Here is a 23,212-nt window from a genome sequence, read left to right as displayed (position 1 = left end):
GTTGCATATCTCTCTTGGTGCCAAGATTCAAACTTGAGTATGATAAGCCTGAAAGGCATAACACGTATAGTTTGAATCAAATTCCAAGGACCAATTTTAATGACTTCCATGAAATTGTTGGCTTTGTAATTGGGGAATTCAAAATTCATTTTAGAATTCCGTTTTGAATTGTTTACGGAATTAGTTCCTTCATGTTAAAATCATTCAATTTTGGTCATCCTCTTAAATATTTGAACTAGGATGATGTGTGATTTCTTCAATGATGTGAAATAGTTTATGTTGATGTGTCTTAAACAATGTATATTATGGAATCCACGTCATTAATATTTGTTCTTATAAAAATTTATAAACAAAACAAAAAAATTGAAATAACAAAACAAAAAATAAAAGTAAAAGAGCAATGACTTATTTTTTTTTATAGTGGAGCGGAGAGAACAAAATGACGACGTTATAACGCATGTGATATTGTAGGTAGAGATGCTGGCGTTTTTACAACGATGAGCACGATGAGCTTCCTCAAGGTAAATTTGTGGATCTGGATACGTGAATTGATTCAGGATATTATTCAGACGATTGTGTTTAAATGTGGGATTCATACAATTGGGTCTTAATGATTGTGTTTCACCCAAATATGTGAAATGTTGTATAACTAATAATTTCATAATATCAAAAAGAAGAAATTACAAAATCTATTTGATGAAGAAGAGCGATGAAGAAGAAACACGATGAATGATAAAATTTGGAGCTTGTGTTTCTTTTGAATATGTTTCATATTGGGTCGAGGCCCAATCCTATAACCTAAAATTAACTAATGGGGTCAAGACCCAATAAGATGCTCAAAGGCATATTGATCATGTGTGCCAGCAAACGATCGTGAAACATTGAATTAGGCACTCATAGCCAATCTAAGCCCTCTGAGCAATCCGGTAGTTGCCTCAACCTTTGTGCCATAAAGGCCTAACCGTCAAAAGGCATACACTCGTACACCACCTGTAAGTTTATAACTAGAGGACCCCATCGCAAAAACAAATATAGTTTCTCATTCCAAGAAAGACCTCACTGATTTGAGCGTCGATGTGTCTTTGCAAATACACTACCTCACATTGGTGGAAGATAATCAACAATCGCAGGTGTACCGTATTCTACAGCACCTGATCCAATCGTCTCTTCAAATTGTGTACAAATCAAAATCATTTCTATTTTGTACTTTTAAATTGTTATGTTTTTTTTTTTACTTTTTAAGTTTACAAAATCAAATATTAATGACATTGATCCCATTAATACAAATGGATCAAGACATTTGCGCCTTTTGTCACGTCGTTAAAATATGACGGAACATCGAATTTGAATCAGAATACATGGGAGCTTTTTATCACGTCATTAAAATATGATAGAACATCCAATTTGAATCTTTATACTAACAATTTAGAGTTTTTAGAAATAGCCTATTCCAAAATCCTCTCCTCTAAAGATGTCCACATCATCATATTCCTACTTGGCATTTGTTCCAAAAATCTCTCCTAATTTTTAATACAAGCTTAATAATTATAATTATTATTAAAAACCGTTTTTTATTTAACATTAAATTGTACATTAAATACATAGTTGGTTACAATCAAATAATTATTAATATAATTATTGTTTCAATTAAAATTTATATCTTACATTAAAAAATTGGTATCTTACAATCAAATAATTATTAATATAATTATTTTTTCGATTAAAATTTATATGTTACATTAAAAAATTGGTATGTTACAATCAAATAATTATTAATATAATTAGTATTAGATTAACATTTATACGGTACATTAAAATTTTGGTAGGTTACAAAATTATAATAAATAACTTTTTTTTTTGAGAGAAAAATTATAATAAATAACTTGAATAAATTATATTTTGAATTTTGGTCCGTTACACTATGACATTAACCTACTAATTAAAAATTTAATTGTAGTAATTAGTTTTTAAGGTTATATAATTAATTTTTATTTGTTACATAATTATATTACTTAATATTAATAAGATATTATTAAATTTCAAATGTTATGAAGTGAATTTTTTGTAGGTTACATGAAATATAATCTAATCGTTTAATGCACATTTTATAATATTAAAGACGTTGATAATATTAATTTTAAAACGGTCAAATTATTAATTAATTGATATTAACCGTTATGGTACTATTTTTCTATATAAATAGTAGCGCTTTTGGATACGAGTAGACAACAATCACAAAATATAGTTCTTCTTTTTCTGTTCTCTGGTTCTTTGATATCTATATTCTAAGTTATTTCTGTAATTTTTTCTATGAAAAGAAAAATGTCTACGAAACACGACTTCATCTCTGATGTTTCGCCAAGAAAACAATCGTGAACATTGGTTGTGAGAGTTGTTCGTGCTTGGTTTGTTCAAGACTACAAAAATAAAAAACTATCATTTTCCATCGTTTTAAATGTACTCTTTTTGGAGAGTATGTTGAGGAACTGAACTCTTTTCTATCGTCCGGTGATAATTTATTACTCGCAATTGTGATTGTTTGTTTATACGTGTGTGTGTGTGTGTGTGTGTGTGTGTGTGTGTGTGTGTGTGTGTGTGTGTGTGTGTATAACACATACACTTGAATGATATACTTTTGTATCTTAATGATAGGAAAACCAGCATTGCAAAATGCATTTTCTTCCACTAGAATCACCTTCGATCCTAAAATTGATGAAACAAAGGAACTAAGGAAAATGTGTGTGTGTGTGTGTGTGTGTGTGTGTGTGTGTGTATATATATTTTAATATAACATTTTTATTAAATTATAATATTATTGACAAATATTTTTTATTACAACTTTCTTATATCAAATACAAATTCTCCTGCATCAGGATTGATCCAGTTACCAGATCCTTCTCGCATGCCTGTAAATGAGGAGTTTCTCAAACTTACTCCTAGGACCACTATCAAGAAGTTGAAGAATGTTAATAAGGTTTTTTGTTTTATTAGCGATCTATTTTGATAAAGTTTGTACGCCTTTTAGTATAATGTTATTTTGTATGGTGATGCAGGGCTCATCTTTTATTGTCTTGGGAACAATAAGTGAGATTATTGATGGGGATGGATGGTGGTACACCGCTTGCTCATGCAACAAAAAAGTGTATGCTGATTCTAACATGTACTTTTGTGAAAAGTGTGATCGTCATGTTGTGCATGTCACACCTAGGTATATGCTAACTTAAATTTGTTGAGATTTTTAATCAGCGTAAAGCGACATCCTTAAGTTTGTTATTAACACATCCAACTGTTTGATGCACGTTCAAAATCAAGAGTCGAGTGGATGATAACAGCAGAAGTGCACTTTTTGTTTTATTTGATCGATATGTTTCTGGATTGCTTAATAAATCATGTTCTGACATTATCGAGTCCAACAACATTGTCATATGTATTTTTTCAACCTATTTTATAATACAAAGCTCTAATATTTACTTTGGAAATGTATAATTGTACACAAATAATAATAATAACAAATATATGATACTTTTATTCTTACGATATTTTGGCAGGGTGATCCATCTCATGATTTACCCAATGAGATTGTACAATTGGTTGGTACCAAGTTATTATTTAAGGTTGACGTGAGTGTTAGATTCAACTCTAGGTATGAGATTAGCTATCGTTATCGTGTTATGAAGCTTAGCAACGATCCAAACATCCTTTTAAAGTTTAAAAAAGTTGAGACACTCGAGGTATCGTAACACTCTAATTGTTTGAAACAATTTTTGTGGACATTAGTTTCCTTAATGTAATACAAAATTGTAATTTTTATTGTTTGTGTGCATGTTTAAACAAATAAGATGATTTGGTTGAACTTGCAATTCATAGCCGGTATGCTTCGAAGACAGTTTGTCTCGAGAAAGACAATGTTGTCATGGTATTTAATAACTATTTGAAGTTTATTTTATTTGATTTTTTGGAAGAAAAGTAAATGACAGTTGTGATTATAATATATACTTATTTTACTATAAATTGACATATTTTTTATTAAAGGACTTAATGGACAAGTTTTCTGAAATAAGTCCCACAACTCCATCATCTATGGACCCGAAAGGTGTTATTGAATTAGATTGTGAATCATTTGCACCTCATAAGAAGAGAATCTTACCAACAAATGAAGATTGTGGAACAACTGACGCAATTGTTCAACCGGTTAAAAAGATTGTGAAGATAGAGAAATAGTGTCTTCAAGTGACTTTGTTTTATCGCGTTCAAGTTGTTTGTCCATTATGTCAATGTTCCATGTCTATTCTTAACGTACCAAAATAAGGTCCATGTCATTGACAATGGAATTACTATTTTCAATTGAATAAATCAATATTGTTCCATGTATTGATCCTTCAATAAAAAAATATTTCAATTTTCATATTAATTTACAATTTACTTCTGTCTTAAACTTTACATAAATTCTAAAATATATATAAACATTAAAGACCGTTTTTTATTTCTACCTTCTAGGCCAGATATGTAACTCAAGACCACCAAAGCAATCTTGACCCAAAATATACCTTCTTTTTGTCAAAAGACCCGCACTAAGACCTCGAACCACCAAGTGTGAACGACGAGACCGTGTTGTGAAACAAGTCACGGGGTGCAGCACCAGTGACTATGAACGAGCGCAAATCGACCGGCGGCAACGTGGGCACCAAATCGACTCTATCCTCATCTGTGAAGTGGTGCAACAGTGAAGCGACCACACCACTCACTCGACAACTAAATGATGACCTTGAAGGAGAGGACACAACATGGAAAGTAGTGGACTGCGGCTAGGGTTTTGTGTTTGACAGAGACGAGTGAAAAAAGAGAACTCCCATAATATGTTAATTATTCATAGTGTTTTTATATTTTAAACATAATTGTAGTTTTGCCCACTATTTTATCTTTCTCACAAAAATAATTATATCTTTATAAATTTTAACTTTTTAATTTTCAATAAACGATGATTTATTCTTTCAATTTTAAATATGAGGATAAAGTACTATATAATGTCAAAATTCTGGAATGAAATCAAACTAAAAAAATCAAATAATATCTAAAAAACTTATTTATATGTAAAATTCATTAAAAGAAATTAAATAAAATGCATCCCGTGCTTGGCACGGGACGTTACACTAGTATAAATACATGGGAGAGAGACCAAAACTGAGCAATTGTAAAACAGAGAAGTTAGTTTTGTGAGAAAATCAAAATAAAAAGACCAAAATTGAAATTCAATCAAATTTTTATATTTTATATTGCATGTTAAGCGAGAATCGAATTTTATATTTTATATTGCATGTTAAGCGAGAATCGAAACACGTTAATGCACAACAGTTATCAATTAAGAGTGCTCCTTAACCAAGTGACTTACACATACCCTCTTCGTTAAATATGAATCAATCAAAATTGATGTACTTCATAAATTTAGTTCAAATACATAAATTTTTCTTTGACTTACTATTGCTTATATTTTGTCACGGAATACTAAATTAACGAATGTAACATAATATTTTCTTTTCTTATTTCCTTCACTATCTAATCCTCAAATTCAAATCAAATTAAATTAAATGATACCCGAAACATTAACATATTCCACTAAATACAAAATCTCATCGGTATCAAACAATATATTTGATAATTCATTAAATTTCTTTGGCTTAATAGCAGTTTTGCACCTTAAGTATTAGGAAGTTGTGATTTTGGCGCTTAACAAAATAAAATTCAATCCAACCCCGTAACTACGGCCCCTTTTGCAGTTTGACCCCCAAAACCAATTTTGACCAAGTCAATGCTGACGTGGGCGTCACATGTGTAATGTTTTTATTTTTTATTATTTTTTAAATTTTTTAATTAAAAAAATAAAAAATTACACTCGTGGCGTCCACGTCAGCGTTGATTTGGTCAAAATTGGTCTTGGAGGCCAAAACTGCGAAATGGCAGTACTTAATGGGCTAGATTGTATTTTAATTTGTTAGGGAACCAAAATCACAACTTCCTAATACTTAAGGGTCAAAACTGCTATTAAATCAATTTCTTGTTCTTCTTTTTTATCATCCCCTTTTACCCTTTGTATAAGAGCAACATTTTGGTTTAATAATTTTTTTCCATTTTTGTATATTAGAAAAATAAGGGAACTGGAGAAGATTCACGGAATTAAAAAAGTTGGTGTATATAGGCTATGCTTATTTTTGATTGTGTGACGTTTTTCCTTACCATAGAGTAGTAGAATCTGTCCCAAAATAAGCCACCGATTCTGAGCGCTCACTCACTATCCTCCCTTCTGTTTAGTTCTGTTGAGTGCACCCCCACACACATCACATGATTGAAAATTAATATACTCCATTCCCATTCACCTGCTTCTTCATCATCATTTATCATCTACCAACCACCCTCTCCCTCTCTCTCTCTCTCTCTGTCTCTCTAAATGCTGACACACAACAACCGCCACCACATGGCTTCTTCACCTTCTTCATTCTTCAACACTCTCACTCTATCCGTATTACTGTTGCAACACTCCTTAATCGTTGTAGTTGCATTTACAGAAACCAGTCCACCCCCAACTCCCCTTCCCGAAGACGCAACCACCATTGCTCAATCTCAACCTCAACACACCGTTACACCATTCAAACCAAGCGTAGCTATTGTTATTGGCGTTTTCACTATCCTCTTCTCTCTCACCTTTCTCCTTCTACTCTATATTAAACACATCAACAACAGCAACCACACCGGCGAGATAATTAACATCGACAGTAGTAGCTTTGTCGGCAGCGGCGGCGGAGGAGTCTCGTCTTTCGCCGGTGGAAGGAAAAATTCCGGTATAGACCGATCGGTAGTTGAATCGTTGCCGATTTTCAGATTTGGATCGCTTACAGGCCAAAAGGAAGGTCTAGATTGCGCCGTTTGTCTTTCGAAATTCGAATCTTCAGAAGTTTTACGGTTATTGCCGAAATGCAAGCACGCATTTCATGTGGAATGTGTTGATACGTGGTTGGATGCACATTCAACTTGTCCTCTTTGCCGTTACAGAGTTGATCCTGAAGACATTCTTCTCGTGATGGAAGATTCATCGTCATCGCAACAGGTTCAGAATCAGAAAGAAGAAGATGATGAATGTGTTGTGGAGATTGAAATTGAAAGAGGAAAAATGATGAGAAACGAGATTGCAGAGTATTATCGAAAGAGACATTCATCGGTAGGGGAAAAGGAATCCGAAAGAAGGAAAACAGCGTCGTTTAGATGGTCATTGGATAGTTCTAGAAAGAAGAATGAGAATTCCGTTGGGCTTGGGCTTGGGCTTGGTTGTTTTGTTGGGCCTGGGCCCAGAAAAGACGGGATGTTGTTAACGAAAGAAGAAACGGAGACGGAGAGGAGGAGGAGGAGTAGCGTGGAACGGAGGAGAAGGTTGGAGCATAGGATTATTGTTTCACCTTCGATTACGAATATAAGAAGCGGGCTCCACAAGAATCAACGGTGGAGTGATGTAGAAGCGTGTGATTTGTTGTATCTAACTTCAGAGATGATGATAATGAGTGAGTCACGGAGAGTGAAGCATAGGAATAATGATAGTAGTTGGAATGGCAGAGGTGTAATTAATGAGAGAAGTGTGTCTGAAATCACGGGATTCACCAGGTTCCAAACCAACAACACAACACCAACAAGCAATAATTAATAACAATGCCTTGGATTTGATTTTGCAGTTTCATATACAGGACCACCATTTTGTTATTTATAGTGCATAATTGATATCACGATACATTTGTCAGAATCACAATGGCTCGGCAAGAGTCTAGTGTGATTCTGACAAAACTACCGTGATACCACCGAATAGTCGGCATCTAATTTAAAAAGGAGAAACTTTTGTGTGTGCTGACTTAACAATGTACTATACCCGGCCGCTCACTGAAGTGGACCTGCCACATTGTTTGTTGATGCATTTGTATCTTACCGTAGCTTAGCGGTTAGTACAAACTTAGCATATCATTTCTTATTGAGAATCTAACACAACAGAATAGTAGTATAAAAGTACTGTACCTTTCTTTATTATATATTATTATTTTCAGAAAGTAATTTATAGTTTTGTATTGTATGGTTTTGAAAATGGAGACGTTGTTGGATTTATTTGGGTGGAATAGAAGCAGAAACATGGAAGGGATAGATGGGTGGGGTAAGGAAGAGAGACATAACTGCGGATACCAAAGCATAGAGTAGGGGGGTGTTTGGCGCGTGGCTTGGAAATGAAAGTCATTAAAGTGAAAAGCACGTGATGTTATCGGGAGATCCTTTTGTCCTGTCTTTCGCAGTAATCAATTTCATATCTCATTCTCTCCCTCAATGCATCATCAACAACACAGTATGGGTACAAACGTACGATATGTTAAAGGCTAGAGTTAAAGAGTTAGGATTGTAGGGTTGGGGGGTTTTATGAAAAATGTTGAAAATACTCTTTTTAGCAGATGAAATTCATCACTTTATTTGAGATCTATTTTCAAAGAAAAAAGTTTTAGTAGATGTTGAAAAGAGAATTTTTAGCATTTCTCAGAATTTTATTGTAGAGCTCAAATGAATTTGTGTATGGCAACAACACCGGTCTTGCCTTGGATTAGAAGGCAATAAAAAGGACTCAACAATTACAAAATTTTCATTTTTAGCAGATATTTAGTTGTTAAAAATAATAATGTAACATTTGTCAAAAAAAATAAAATAATAATGTAACATGCAATTTTTTTTAGTAAAAGACTCGATGAGGATTAAAAATCAAATATTCACCCAACTTTAGTGGAACTAAAATCACATTTGATCTGTTATTTTAGGGCATTTTCATTTAAAAGCTGTCGCTTTCATAATTTGGTAAATTAAAAAGGGAAAAGCAAATAATTATATCATAATGTCAACAAATAATATTATTACAATAGAGAAAAGCATTAGTCAAAAAAAGAGAAAAGCAAATTAAAACTTAATGTGGGTACAGAGACTAAATTGAAATTGTAAGTGAAAACTAAATTAAAATATCACAAAAAAGAAACATGGTAAAGACTAAAGAGGATAGAATTTTGTTTACAGAATGCTGTCACACATGCCTCACTTGATATTGCAACTTTTTCTTTACGAGCTTTTTTACCCATTCATTTTCTCCTTGATCTATTTGATAATTGTCTGTCTGTGGATCTTCCGTTTGATGTCTTTTATTATTGTACCTCTTGCACATTTTCAACTTAGGCTGTGTACATTTTCAACTTCGTCTGTGTTTGATAATTTACAATAGGAAAATGTTAACGAGTGCCCCTGAAGCACTTATTAAGGGTTTTAAATAGTAACTTTAATAAAAACGTGTATTTAATGCATTAGAAATTGAACTTTTTGACTTTGAAGGAATAATTTCTTAATTTAGAATGCTTAAAGAGTGCCCCGGAGGCACTCCTTATCTTTTAGAATAAAAGAGAAGGAGAGCTGCTTAGAAGATAAAGGGAGAAGGAAAGGAGAATTTGGACCCTTGGTAGTATTAGAAACACTTTGGAATGGATCCACCACTAAAGATATAGTAAACCTGAGTTCTAAAATTTTCACAAGCATCCTTCAAAAAAAAAAAAAAAAAAAAATTCACAAGCAAAATCAGAAGCAACGATTATAAAAACTTACAACATGGAGAATAGGATGCAAGAGAAGGAGAAAGGAGAATGAACTTGAACAGTTTTCATATAGAAAAATTAAATACTATTGAAATACCAAATAGTACTATCTAAAGTTCCAGATATTTTCCCAACCTAACAAGCATCAATGATATGCACATATTAGAAGAGTATAAAACATGAACTTTTAAAAGACGCCATAAATTATCCATATATCTACAAATTGGATTCTGTCACAATTTCTTCGCTTCTACCTTCTAGAGGCATAACTCGCCTCCGTTTCGCAGCTTGTTCCTCAGAAATATCAGGTTCCGTACCATCAATCATCTTACCATCGTCGCATGCTGCCTCCTCGTCTACTGCATCAGAAACTTGATGCAATGTTACTGTGGGAGTTTCCAGACAGGGAGAGTGAATATCTCCATTCTGGTAACCATCACAATTAGGTTCTTGAGAAATTCCCACGACTGAGGATGTTGGCAAATTGTTGCCAGCAGAACCAGAAATATCTATCTGACCATCGCAAGCGGTCTCATCATCTACTACTGCATCAGAAACTTGATGCCATGTTAATGTGGTAGTTTCCTGACAGGGAGAGTGAATATCACCATTGTAACCATCAAACCTCATAATGGAGTCTTGAGAAATTCCCACAACCGAGGGTGTTGGAAAATTGTTGCCAGCAGAACCAGAAATATCTATAAAATGCTCTGTATTTGCTATGGGTGAACAGATTTTTTCACCTCGTTCTGCCTCACAAGATGCTATGGGCTCATTCCAATCTTCATGGCAGTATTCAGTGACCCCAATATCTTCTGTATCACCTGAGGCACTACTTGGTGATGACACTGCCTCTTGCAGAGAGATTTCTGGTATGTGATTAGTCCCATTTCCACAATCCCTTGGAAGGTAAGGCAAAGAACATTGAGGTGTAACTCCAGCCACTTGTTGGAAGTTGGTATCTGTGGCCAAATACATAAATTGTTCACCAAGATCTGTGTCTTCCTATTAAATTGAACAAAAAAGCGAGGTATGAGTTTCATAATTTGTAAAAAAAGTGATGGTATGAGTTTCATAACTTTGAGGTGGCCTCAAGGTAATGCCATCAAATAAAATGCAATGCACCCAGTTAAAAATCACTACAGAAGCCTCTCATTTGGTACAAGGGCTCAAGATTGAGATGAGGAATTTGATCGTACTCAAAATAACATGCTGGAAAAGAATATTCAAATGATATCCGAAAAACAAATGCACATGCAGAAAAGTATAAGTACATACCTCCATCGAAAATATTGAATTATCGAAGCGATAATCAGATGATCGCTGGTCAAAAGATTGGCACTGTGCCGATGTTGTTCCTGCTGTAGTACCTGGCTCAAAAAGATCCTTGAGAACCATGCCCGGGTTGTTAAAAGATTGAGGATCCAAAAACGATGATCCAGACAATAGAGTCATTTCTATTCCCTCCCCAGCATGGGAAGGTTTTGACGCCCTGTTGAACTCAAGATGCTCAATACCAGTTCCATTCTCAATATTTTCGATGTACTGGTGATCATCACTACCATCAGAGGATGAGATTTCACGTGAACCATGGTTTTCCACGAGTTCAGATATCAGCCTCTGGATCAGTGTTCGCTTGAGATAAGCTTCAGCAGGCAGAAACCAGTCCACATTGAGCTGGAAAAATACTAGTTATGTTAGGTCAAATCCATATAAGAAACCGTAAAAATCAATATTAAAATTGTCGGTGTTCATTATTAGAATGTTAAAACAGATAAATATAACTAGGCAATGAACTGAAAAAACTGGGAGATGCAATATTCGATAGGCATGATCGTTAGCTCAGATAAGATAAACCCTTGTAATATTAAAACAGATAACATAAAGACAACTACACAAGGAACTCCACAAATTGGGAGATGTTAATATAAGCATGATCAACAGCTCAGGCAAAGAAAAACCAAAAATAGAAAATTGAAAAAAAAAAAAAAGCATGGGTAAAAATACTTCTAACTTTGAAAACAACAAACCCACCAAATGGTTAATTAAGTCAATCAGGCATCAAGGGTCAATCATTAGCCACTCATTGAATATGGATAATCAATCAAGTGGTTAATTGATTTTTAGAATGGCAACTTTTTTTCCAATGACCTTTTTTAATGATTCTCCATAAAAATATTGACTTAAGCCAATACTGAGTTAAGAAAACTACTTACAAAATTGGAAAACTTGGTTACTTTGAATGGATTGAAAGTAAGAGGAGCTTCAGCAAGGAAGAGCTCTAGGTAGTGCAGCAGAAAGAGGCCACAATCATATGAGTTTTCTTGCTGTGGCAACTGTCATGGAGTAAGCACTAGGTTACAAAACATTAGTAAACACAAACATAAGAGAAAACAAAAAGGTAATCAATTATCTCAGTAACCCACAATAAAGTACGGCATATCCCAGCCTTTGTTTTTTCAACAGCATGTGAAGGATGGAAATCAAAATTATCAAGTGATAGGATTTTCCTTTTCAAGTGTGTATACACAAATGGTTTGCACAAAAGTTCCTAGCATATGATGGATTGAGTCAAATACCTATAGTTCATCAGAACCATACAACTCAATTCAACAGCAAACGCAAATATTTTCATGTTCATCAATATCACTATCTGGAAGATTTTTTATGTGGAGACACCGCTTTTTCAAGTAGTTCCCTGAACAATGTAGAATCTATGTATGTGTAATATAACTAAAACTTCTTCCGTTCAATACAATTAACTAGTATGAATTTAAAGAAAAAATAATTATCGTTGTGCTCCTTATTTGAAAGTCGTCAATATAGCAGACAATACCGCAAGGGGGAGAAAACGCAAATTTGAAAATAATGCTGAAAAGTCTTCTTCCGATGCCTCTTTATGTCTTTCTTTCCATTCTTCCCACAAGTAGCTGTCAATATCAGATGAGAAGGGGTTAATGTATAACACACTGATTTATACTTGTAAAATGAGAATACAAAAAAAAAAAAAAAAAACAAGGAATAAGATGAGAAGTAGCTAGAGAAATAAAAATGCATAATATATACATTCATTTGGGACTAATAGATAACAGAAGACAAAGATAGAAAGATACTAATGAAATGGAAAATGCCATTTCCTTCAAGATTGGTATGTAAAAAAGAAAGGGAGCTGAGTTCTATATTCTCTAATGTAAAAAACTGACTAATAATTGATTCAGATAAGTTAATTACACTATGTAACAGAATCTTATCACGGAAAACTGATTCTGTTATGAACTACTCTATCCCTTCCTTTTTAGTTATCGTTTTAGGGTTATTTACACATATCAGGCAAACTAATAAATTTTGTTACTTTTGATGGAATTATTTTTCGCTATATAACCCTTAATTATGTTTTATCTCGTTCAACCTATTTTTCTCTCTACAATAAATAATTATGGATATTATTGACAATACAATAATCAATGCTGTATTGAACTTTGAAAATGATGACGACAAGTAAATAAGAAAAAAATTATAAAAGTTACTAGTAAAAAGACAAAAGAAATCCTTATTTATTAATTTTGTTAGGTCTGCAGCAATTTAACCTAATATTTTCCCGCTCATTTGTTGTATTAGGTTAGCAGTAATTTAACCTAACAAATTCCATCTAAAAAAATGCATCGCACCAATTTCATTCATATCATGTTGCATTTTTTTTTGTACACTTATTTAATACTAAAAAAATGCATCGCACCAATTTCATTCATATCTTGTTGGCTATATCCTTATTCGTATGTCAATCCCTTTACAATAAACCTGTGCGGAGCACGGGTCAAATATCTAGTAACAAGCTAATCTAACAAAATCTTTTAGTATCTAACAATACTACTCCCCCTCCGTCCAACAATTAGTGTCACATTTGCTAATTTCACACATATTAATATAAGTCTATAAGTGGAATAGAGAGAAGAATAATTTTACCAAATTAACTTTATTATGCATTGGTGTATTTACCAGTATAATACATGCAAAGTGTAATGCTCCATCCGTTTCAAAATGAATGTCCTTTAAGGTTTTTACTTATTTACTATTCGTGTAATGTTTTGGAAGGTACAATTGGAAGTAAAATAATAATTATACATGGAAAAGTGTAAGTGACGTTGACAATCATTTTAAAACAGAGGGAGTATAAATTATAATGACTTGAGAGCGATATACATAGTAGTATAATACTATTAATTAAAAGGTCATGTTAACTTGTGCCCAAAATAGAAATATTCTATGAATATTTGTGCATTCAACTAATTAGAAGTTAACAAATTAAATGCAATACACGAATTCCAACAAAAAGTTTCTACATTTGACTCATTAACTTGTGCCTTAAGGGCACAAGTTAGCATTTCCCTTAATTAAAGGGAAATGCTAAAGAGTGCCTTTAGGCATTAGTTAAGAGGATAAAAATAGAAATATTTCACTGAGAAGTGGTGAAAAGTGATGAATGTGACTTTTAAAAAGTTAAAATATTGTTGAATCTAATGCAAACATACTACTTTTGGTTATGCTAACAAGGGCACTTGTTAGCATAACCCTTAATTAAATGGTACAATTGGACAAAAAGTAATCAATATTCCAATGAAAGCTAAAAATGACACTCATTAGGAGATATAATGATAGCTTGGTGGCTAGGGCGGAGGAGTTAAGGAGCAGAGTGATAAGGAGGTCAAGGGTTTGATTCCCACTTCCAACATAATCTTAACAGTACTAACATTGGTCATTTAAAAAAAGTGACATCAATTTTGGGGCAATTATTTTTGCAAATGAGACACTTGTTGTGAGACGGAGGGAGTAATTTAATACTAACTGTATACTCTACTACTTCTGCTTCAAATTGAGGGTGGTTGACTGAGACCAATTTTAAAAATTTTAAGTTAATCAAATGGACCTCGATGTCATTGTGTTTGTGTACGACAAAAGTGGCAAATACAAAAAAAATAGAAAGACAGTTAATTTTAAAATTCTGTAAATGTTTAATTGCATTATCTAAATCAACATCCCCTCTCAAAAACCTAAGTAGGCACAGAAACTACAGTATAAGCATGTGTGAGTGTGGGGGGTTGTCAGAGACAGGACCAAACTGCATATCCGAGCGGACCAGACTGCATTAGGGATTGGGGACAAGTCGAATTGCACCGGGATAATTAGACTACATTTGGTAGAGGAGATGTAATGGAACAAGATCTTGAAACTAAAAAACTCAATATAGCAAGAGTCACAAAAAGAGAGATGAATAACAAACAAAAACAGAGTATAGGTCTGGCGGTAATGAAGTTCCACGACCTCAACACAAGGGAATAAGTATCACGAAAATATGCTTTGATACCAAGTCGAGAAAAGATAAAACAGACATTTAATGAAACCCCAAATGACTGACTAAATCACACAGCATAGCTTGATTATGTAGAAAAAAAATAATAAATACAAAAAATCATAAATATCTTAACTGTGTGTTTTGTTTGGCCTATACAGTGAATGTGGACACTACTTAAAAAAAATTCCGGAAAAGAGAATAAAAAGCAATACGGTTTTCGGGGGGTCGGGGGTTGAGCGAAAAATAAAATCAAGTAAATGAGAGGTTCTAATATACCATTGGAGCAGGTTTTTCAGACCGCTGTGATTTCCTTTTATAGAATCCATATGCAATATGCAGGGCACCTTAAGCGCGTTGTCCAACTCTTTATCTGAAATATGCATATGCATCATAACATAAATCTTTGAAAATACAACTCCATAAGAAATATCACAAATCGAGACCTCACCATTAAAATTAACCACTTCACCAGGATGACATATGACTATTAAACTCCAATGAAGACTGCCATAATTTCACGCTGATCAGAACATGAATACAAAGAGACAATAAGAGAAGCAAAACAGTGATAGAATCGTACTTGAAGTTCACAGGGATGAAGATGTAATCCTTTTCAAATAAATTTACTTTTCTTGTCCATTTACGAACACGTTGAAATGCTGCTTTTGCATCCGAAATACTAGATGGATTTTTGTCCAAATCAGCCAGCTTTCGAAAGAAAAAACTATTAAAAAAATGAAATCTAGGTTTTTCCTCCTCTTGTATCTGATTCTTCAGATACCTGCCAAATTAGAGATTTTCAGAACTGTTATAATACGTCTTCAAGAGTCACAGTTATCAAGAGCCCTACAATTTTCTTTTCTTAATATTTTCTACGTTTTAACTTTATCCTGCAATTGTCAATCCTTTTATTGTTCTCTCAACATGCACATGGCATGCTTTCCTGTTCTCTGTAGATAAGAGCCTATATACATGATTATCTATTTTCAACTAAAAAATGCTTGTCACAGAAATCAAGTAAAACACATTCAAGTTTTTAAAAGGGTAAAGATAAAGGAAGCTCCATGGTGGACAAAGTTAAAATTTGAAAGAATGTACACATGCACACAAGCACAAGCTAACTTACTGGATGTAAAAGTCAATTATTGTGTCATTAACGAATGTGTCTGGTTGTAATAGATCAAAGTCTCTCTTGCTTAAAGAAACAGCATCAGCATCCCCTTTAGGATAGATGACTTCATCAAAAGGCTCCTCAAAACTGTTTTAAATCATCAATTATCAAAATTAGCCAGCATAATGTAATTGGAGAACCCCCAAACCACACAGAATAAGAATAAGACAAGTACATGTGAGGTAGAAAGGAATAGGTTGTAAAGAAAATCAATAAGATAACATGATCTTTTATGTACAATTTAATAGAAACTTTAAAAATGACCAAGGATTAGAGAAATTATGCATTTTGTCATAAATATAACAGAAGTAGTGTAATTCAACCTAAAGATATGTGAATCATGAAAAATAATATACAAACAAAACCAACTTCACATTTCCAACAAACAAAGCAATCAAGGATCTTTGCAACATCCTAAGCCAAATATCTCAGAAGCACAGATCAAAACATTGAATAGACCAAGGAACATGAAATGGAAGAAAAAAAATACAGCATATACGATGTCAAAGCAAAAAAAATAGGTTACCAATAAGCACTAAAGAAGACAACATTTTTAAAACAAGACAATGAACTCAATTTTCTAAGTAAACTTGTTTAAATGGGGTAATTAACAATTCTCACTCACTTAGGAAAGTAGCATCTTGATCCACCCGATTTAGTTTCGTCATCTTCCACATCCATACTACAAGAGAAAAGTTTAATTGCAAATATATTAATTACGTTGGATAAAATTATACAAAACAACATTTAGAGCACCAAACATATCCACTTCAAATCAACTTTAACCCAAAAATAAACTTTAACTGTGAGAAATGGAAACAGATTATAAGTTTATATACAAAACACAAATATTACAATCAACCAAGTCTTGTTAAGACTCGTGGTCTGCAAACTCTACCCAACAACTATAGTTGATAAAAAAAACCAAAAGCCTACAGTTGTATACCTGAAATCTTTGCAACATTTTATAGAACAGTTGATAATTCACTCACCAAGGAAAAAAGTAATAAACATATACAATTTTACGACTTACTTAAGCATGATGTTCCAAATAGCCAAGTATTTCACATTCAGAGATGTGATCTGTTTATGTATCAGGGACCAATTGGAATCAACAACTGCAATCTTCAATTCCTCAATGCCTAAAATAAGTATATGCATACAATACAATTACAACCAGTAACAGAGAGGTTTACTATTTGCATACAATACGTATATTAACTTCTGTCGGCCAAAGTGTATTTAAATAACAATGTCAAAGCAAGCCAAATTGTAAACCACTCCATGTCGATCAACGACATCAACTACACTCACCTGAAGTTTCGCCTGCATGATCTACCTGATTTGCATTCCTTGATATCACATTAATCTTTATGATGACCGTTCCACTCTGAAGAAAGTACACGTCAAGACTTATAGAATTCATACACAAAAAACAAATAATGCAAGCAACAAAGTTATAAAACTCACACTTTGAATCAACTGACACTTAATATCAATGAGATCGTCAATTCCCCATTCAAGATCAAAGGCCTCGTGCTCCATACATGCAGTTGAAACATTGATCTTGATGCAACTATGTGAGAAGGTTAACATTGGCCCCGTGTAATAATTATCTTGGTAAATTATATAATCAGGACGAAGGACAACTTCTGTATTCGTGTCATCCTGAAGATTGCATGAAAGGAGATAATAGTAAATACAAAAACAATGACTCAACGCGATATACTACAAAAAATAGCGAATCCAACATGATAAAAGCATTTTATACAAAAATATGAAGTTTGAAGCCTCAATGGTTTTACATTGACATGTATTATAATATTGTTAGATAAAGTGGCCAGGGACCAATCCAAAAAATTAATCTCCTCTTCCTAGTATAAAATTCATTTAGACATTTACCCAATTCACATATATTAAGGAAGGTTTGTTAATATGGTTGATAGTAATAAATTTGTCAATAATGTGTATTAATTTTTAAAAAATTCCCTTATAAGTATTGGCCTCATAATTCCACTATCTTACTTTTTGTATTATTTTAACCAATCCTCACAAGAGAGAGCGAGGGAGGGAGAGAATTTCTATTTCTCATGTGTAAAATAAATGGGAGTACTTTTATAAAGATGAGTGTTATGAAGACTCTATATTGAACACTCTCTTTAACACTCACTCTTTTATTGGGTGAAATCATTGTGGGGACTGCACATAGGAAATGGGTCCCACATAAAGTGGTGAGACCCATATGAATTCCACCATTAAATAAGTGAGTATTAGAGAGAACGTTGAAAGGAGGGTGTTTCTAGCACTCCTCTTATAAAGAAATATTTGATGTAATGGACTAATTCAAAGGAAACTTATAAAAAAGGACAAACAAATATAAAAGAAGAGTCTTAAATTTAAGAGAGCGTGGAGTAATAGACAACTGAAATGAAAAAAATAAAATAGTTATATATAATGGTACATAAACGAAGCAATTTTGCAAATTTGGATAGCCTCAAGGCATAAAATACTGCATGTGGTATAAATTACTCTAGCAAAGATAGGTTCTGTAATTTAAAAATAAAATACCGCATCAGAGGTGTCAGAGGCGTCAGAAATGAGAGCACCATCCAATCCACAACCATTCAGTGAAACTGAAATTATGAAAACTAAGTTGTGAGTGAGCTGCAATATAATATTTCCAAATAAAAAATGGTAGATTTGATAAGTATCAGGGATCTACTAGGATTACGATGAAATACACCGTTCTCTGCAATATCAGAAGCAGCACTTATTGGAGCACTCTCATAGTTCATGCAATCATCAGCGTCAGAACTAACGTCAACAGATTCTTTCTGCAAAAAAAAAAAAAAAAAAATTGGAAATATAAGTCTCACAATCAAACCATTTCCTTAAGCATTAATCTGGCAAAGAAAAGTTACACTACACTGGATGGAGACCCTGAAGGATCAATCTGGCTCGTCTCAGGTGTAGATGCACCACTAGTTGTATCCCTATTCTCTGGTCGGTCATAGTAATCAACATTTATATTAAAATGACAGTGATTCTCCTGACTAATGGAATTTGATTGACTGTCAGCTCCTAACTCAGAATTCTTCACTTTGCTATCAAAAGTATCTTCCATTGTTTCGAACGAGGGGTTTGAACAACCTACTTCCAAATCTAAAATACTGCCAACCACATCAACACAGGGAATAGTGGGGACATTCTTGACACCAACCGAGTTGATCTGGGCATCTGGAAATATATTATGTGAGCTATGTACATTCAATTCAATAAAAAAAAACTAGCTTAAAGATGGATGAAAACAAAACAAGAACAATTATGTCAAGGAAACCATATAGAATTGAAATGGTTGTAGAATCTTTGGAAGAAAGAAAGAAATGAAAACAGGAAATCAGATACATGTGACGACAACCAGTGGCGGATCTTTGTTGTGACGGGGTTCAGCGAGCTGTCGTGGCACCCCCAAAATTTCCTTTCTTCTTATAAAGGGAGTGACTCCAGTGAGAACAGTTTGCTGATGTGAGAAATGAGAACAAATAACTACGGCGTCAAATCCTAATTAATGAAAATCAGTGGTTTATAATAATTGTTTGTTCCCTGGTCTTCTCTCACCGTACAAACTAAAAACAATGGAGTTATTTATTTTGAATGGCTTTAAATGGAAAAGCCTCATAAATCTCATACTAAACCATCTCCACTGTTTTAATAATTAGACATATGAAAAATCTCATCCTTCATTTTTGTATCAAATGCAAAAGCAATTAACACGATGAGATTAAGATTTTGGTGCTGGTCTATATGTTGTGATTGGGATCACGGTCACAATCTTATATGGCAATGATGAAGGAACCGATATTTCATTATTTTGTCACAGGGGGATGATAATCCACGGGAGAAATTAGGTCAATTATTTTGATGAAACTTAAGAAACACCATTGTTATGAGGTTGTCCGGTGAAAGAAGACTAGGGAACGAGCAATCAATCTAATCCGCTAATTTTAATTAATTCGGATCTAACGGCCATAGTTGTTTGTCTCATTTCCCACAATAGCAAAGTTTTCTCACCGAAGTCACACCCTGAGTGTGTGTGTATTCTGTTACGTTTTTTGGCATCCTGTTTCCCGGGCCCCACTGGTAAAATGTTCAGCCTCCAAAAGGCTTGCGACTCCTATATGCTGTTTTTTTGTATATTTTTTGCGCAAAAGTGGTCCTACAAAGATTCGAACCCCAGTATTGGGCTTTGCAAAAAATGTCGGCGCAGCCACCAAACCAACAGGTACATTATGAAAACTTGGTGAACTAGCAGTATTTAATGCTTATTTATTTAAGAGGCCCCTCAACAGAAATTGTCAATCTCCGCCACTAACGACAACTATTTCAACTTGAAAGCAAAACTACTAAACTAAGGATTATCCGACAAAACCAAAGCACGCTGCACACTTTCAACAATAAAAGAAGGGGTCCAAACCTTGTAATACATTTTCTTGTTTGACTTCCACCTGAAGCTGGTGAGTTGCCAAAACAGTGTTGTTTTTGTTTCTACGTGATTGATACACTGCATTAAGCCATCCCAAACAAAATTATGCCTAAAATACGGTAATAAGTAATAACGGACATCACATACACATGTCACATATGGACATGTCATGCGTGTATGATATAGTAATAACAGAACGGATTTTGACATACGTGCGCAACATAATATGAACATGGTAAAGACAGTTATTTAGGTCATGATAAGGTCTTTCATTTTGTAGAATAGTGGTCAGCTAATCTTACCATAATGCAATTACATGCCTGGTCTTCAGCTGTTTCGTACATACTACATACAAATAATACTCTTTTGTTATATTTAATTCTTTTTCATTTCACGCTAAACATCCTTCATCATCCATCTACTTGACAATTTAAACTTTGAACTTAAGTAGTACTAGTTCATTCAACTATAATGAGACTATCTATGTTAATGTTTACAGTTTACTTAATCAAAGATTACGTTATCACAAGTTCCCGTCCCGGTTCCAAGCCCTTAGGGTAAACAAATTTTATAAATCCTTTCCTTTTATAATTTCATATGACCTAATCAACTCAGCATTTTGTACCTCATTAATATTATTAATATTCATAACTTTATATATGAGAAGTGAAATAGACACTTTCAAATGACAAAAAAATATAACATAAAGTCTAACACTATATTTTCTGAAATTCTCCATTGAGTCTAACACCGTTCTTAAAAAAAAAAGTAAACATTAACGATTTCTAAGCTCCTGCCTCCTAATGCATTCTGCAGGTTTCATTCAGTCCTTGAAAAATGAAATTACTAAATCTAACCTAATTACGAAATGGCTAAACCTAAATTTCGAACACTGAAAATTGATCAAAAATTACTAAATATAAACAAAATTAGTACTATACACGAACGATTCGAGCTAAGAAACTTGCTTAAATGGTAGAATTAGGGTTTTTCTACGAAATGATCTTACCGTGGGTGAAGGGATCGAGATTAGAGATTTTGTTGAATCTATTGAGATTTTTATCGGGGTTATTGTCATCATCTTCAACCTTGAAATCGAAGACTTCGAGATCTCTACGTGGAGACTCGTTCATCTTCCTCACCGATAAATAGGGTTTTGAAATTCCGTACTCGTTCGGACTCGGTGAGACTTTGTTAGAGCGCGAAATGCACGCTGTAAGAGACGCTATTTGGGTTTGTTGTGTTGTGATGCGTTGAAGAATGCGTGTGTCCTAAATATAAGACGGTTCAGCCAATTAGAAGAGGACGCGTGTGCTTTAACACAGTTGGAAACTTTGGATTATGTGAGTTTAAGTTGGGATTTGAGAAGAACTTTCATCTGGATTGTTACTGTTTGGTAAGGTAATCATCAGATTACTATTTTCATCGTATTTTTTTAGTTAATTTATATGTGAAAAATAAAATAAGAATATGATAGTATATATCTTTGAATCAGTAGTAAAAATATTAGCAAACCAAAAAGAATATAAAAAAATATTGCTGCTATTTTTTTCTCTGTTCATGGACTTTGCGTTCATGATGGTATGAATTGTGAAATCTGAAAAAAGGAATTTGTTTCATTCAGACACAAGGTGTTCGAAAGCCAAACAAATATATTGTTAGAAAAAGTTTATTTGCTCGCCGACAACATGGCATAGATCAAACTTGTGTGTGGAAATCGACTAATACTTATGCCTTCATGTGAAGAATATCGTCATTGGAGAACGAAGTGTTCCATGGAAAGTTATCAATCGAGATCATCAGATGATCTATGACCGCTATTTAGCCACTTGCCAATGGTCACCAAAGTTCATTGCAACCACCACAACGATTATCAAAACTATGACGTGGATTAGAAATTTAGAATACCAAGATAGAATTTGGTGTAATATGATGAGAGCATCATACAAACCATACCTTCGATGGTTAAAAACCCAGTTAAGGTGGATCTTCACACTTTGAGAGCTGTTCGAAGTAGGTTTTTTTTATCAATTGTTCTTGGTACCAAGTATACAATATGGATGATTACATATTATCTTCACCAATTGTGTAAGTTACAGTCACGTCTTAAATGATTGTACTCAACAAACCATTAATGTTGTCAAGCAATCCAAGGTGACCATTGTTACAAGGAATGATGAAGGAGAAACCACAACTACAAAGATGGTTGAAACACACAACGAGATTGATGGAGCAACTCTTGTTAGATTTGAGGGGAAAATATTACCAAAAAAATGTAGGAGATGTGCCACAAGATTTTACATGGAGTGTGGAATAAAGTGGAGAGACGAAAAAAGAGTAATGGGCTAATTTTGCGCAGATCATGTGAGTATGTTTAATGGGGTGCAATCTCAAAATCCAACAACCAAATCTGATGTTCTTAAATTGGTGACCAATTTAAGGAATGTAGAAACAAATCCACAAAAGAATAAGGACATGTCTGAGGGGAAAATATTACCAAAAAAATGTAGGAGATGTGCCACAAGATTTTACATGGAGTGTGGAATAAAGTGGAGAGACGAAAA

General features: G+C 33.6%; 2 protein-coding genes across 13 annotated transcripts; one reads left to right on the top strand and one right to left on the bottom strand.

The window, feature by feature from the left end:
- The first annotated feature begins 5,901 nt into the window (after positions 1–5,901).
- On the top strand, positions 5,902–8,089 carry LOC146941983 (RING-H2 finger protein ATL43-like). The gene has a single exon (XM_085755935.1). It carries the CDS (start codon positions 6,443–6,445, stop codon positions 7,685–7,687), a length of 1,245 nt encoding a protein of 414 aa, XP_085612061.1. The 5' UTR covers positions 5,902–6,442; the 3' UTR covers positions 7,688–8,089.
- A 1,604-nt stretch (positions 8,090–9,693) lies between these two features.
- On the bottom strand, positions 9,694–21,898 carry LOC146941982 (putative ubiquitin-like-specific protease 2B). 12 transcript variants are annotated; one of them, XM_085755932.1, is made up of 17 exons: positions 21,658–21,898; positions 20,640–20,726; positions 19,087–19,402; positions 18,888–18,999; positions 18,734–18,798; positions 17,636–17,833; positions 17,480–17,555; positions 17,199–17,307; positions 16,791–16,847; positions 16,121–16,252; positions 15,575–15,775; positions 15,443–15,498; positions 15,271–15,364; positions 12,481–12,574; positions 11,861–11,980; positions 10,923–11,321; positions 9,694–10,649 (listed from the first exon to the last, which is right to left on the bottom strand). In XM_085755932.1, the coding sequence occupies exons 4-17, from the start codon at positions 18,958–18,960 to the stop codon at positions 9,861–9,863; spliced, it is 2,463 nt and encodes an 820-aa protein (XP_085612058.1). In that variant the 5' UTR covers positions 18,961–18,999; positions 19,087–19,402; positions 20,640–20,726; positions 21,658–21,898; the 3' UTR covers positions 9,694–9,860. The 12 variants fall into 12 exon arrangements, with proteins under 12 accessions (XP_085612058.1, XP_085612059.1, XP_085612060.1 ...); XM_085755933.1 differs by having other exon boundaries at positions 18,897–18,999; XM_085755934.1 differs by having other exon boundaries at positions 18,909–18,999.
- Positions 21,899–23,212: the final 1,314 nt, after the last annotated feature.

The sequence above is a fragment of the Medicago sativa genome, chromosome 3 (assembly GCF_051527215.1).
Source record: "Medicago sativa cultivar Bolivia chromosome 3, Bolivia_mono, whole genome shotgun sequence".
Taxonomy (NCBI): Eukaryota; Viridiplantae; Streptophyta; class Magnoliopsida; order Fabales; family Fabaceae; genus Medicago; species Medicago sativa.
The sequence above is the reverse complement of the archived record's forward strand: the minus strand, read 5'-3'. Positions and strand labels throughout refer to the sequence as shown.

Coding starts and splice junctions, on each gene's coding strand:
- LOC146941983 (XM_085755935.1), top strand. CDS start 6,443: ATGCTGACACACAACAACCGCCACCACATGGCTTCTTCACCTTCTTCA.
- LOC146941982 (XM_085755922.1), bottom strand. CDS start 21,781: ATGAACGAGTCTCCACGTAGAGATCTCGAAGTCTTCGATTTCAAGGTT. Junction 20,727..21,657: donor TCTCGATCCCTTCACCCACG/GTAAGATCATTT, acceptor GGCTTAATGCAG/TGTATCAATCACGTAGAAAC. Junction 16,253..16,790: donor TCAAGATGCTACTTTCCTAA/GTGAGTGAGAAT, acceptor GATTTAAAACAG/TTTTGAGGAGCCTTTTGATG.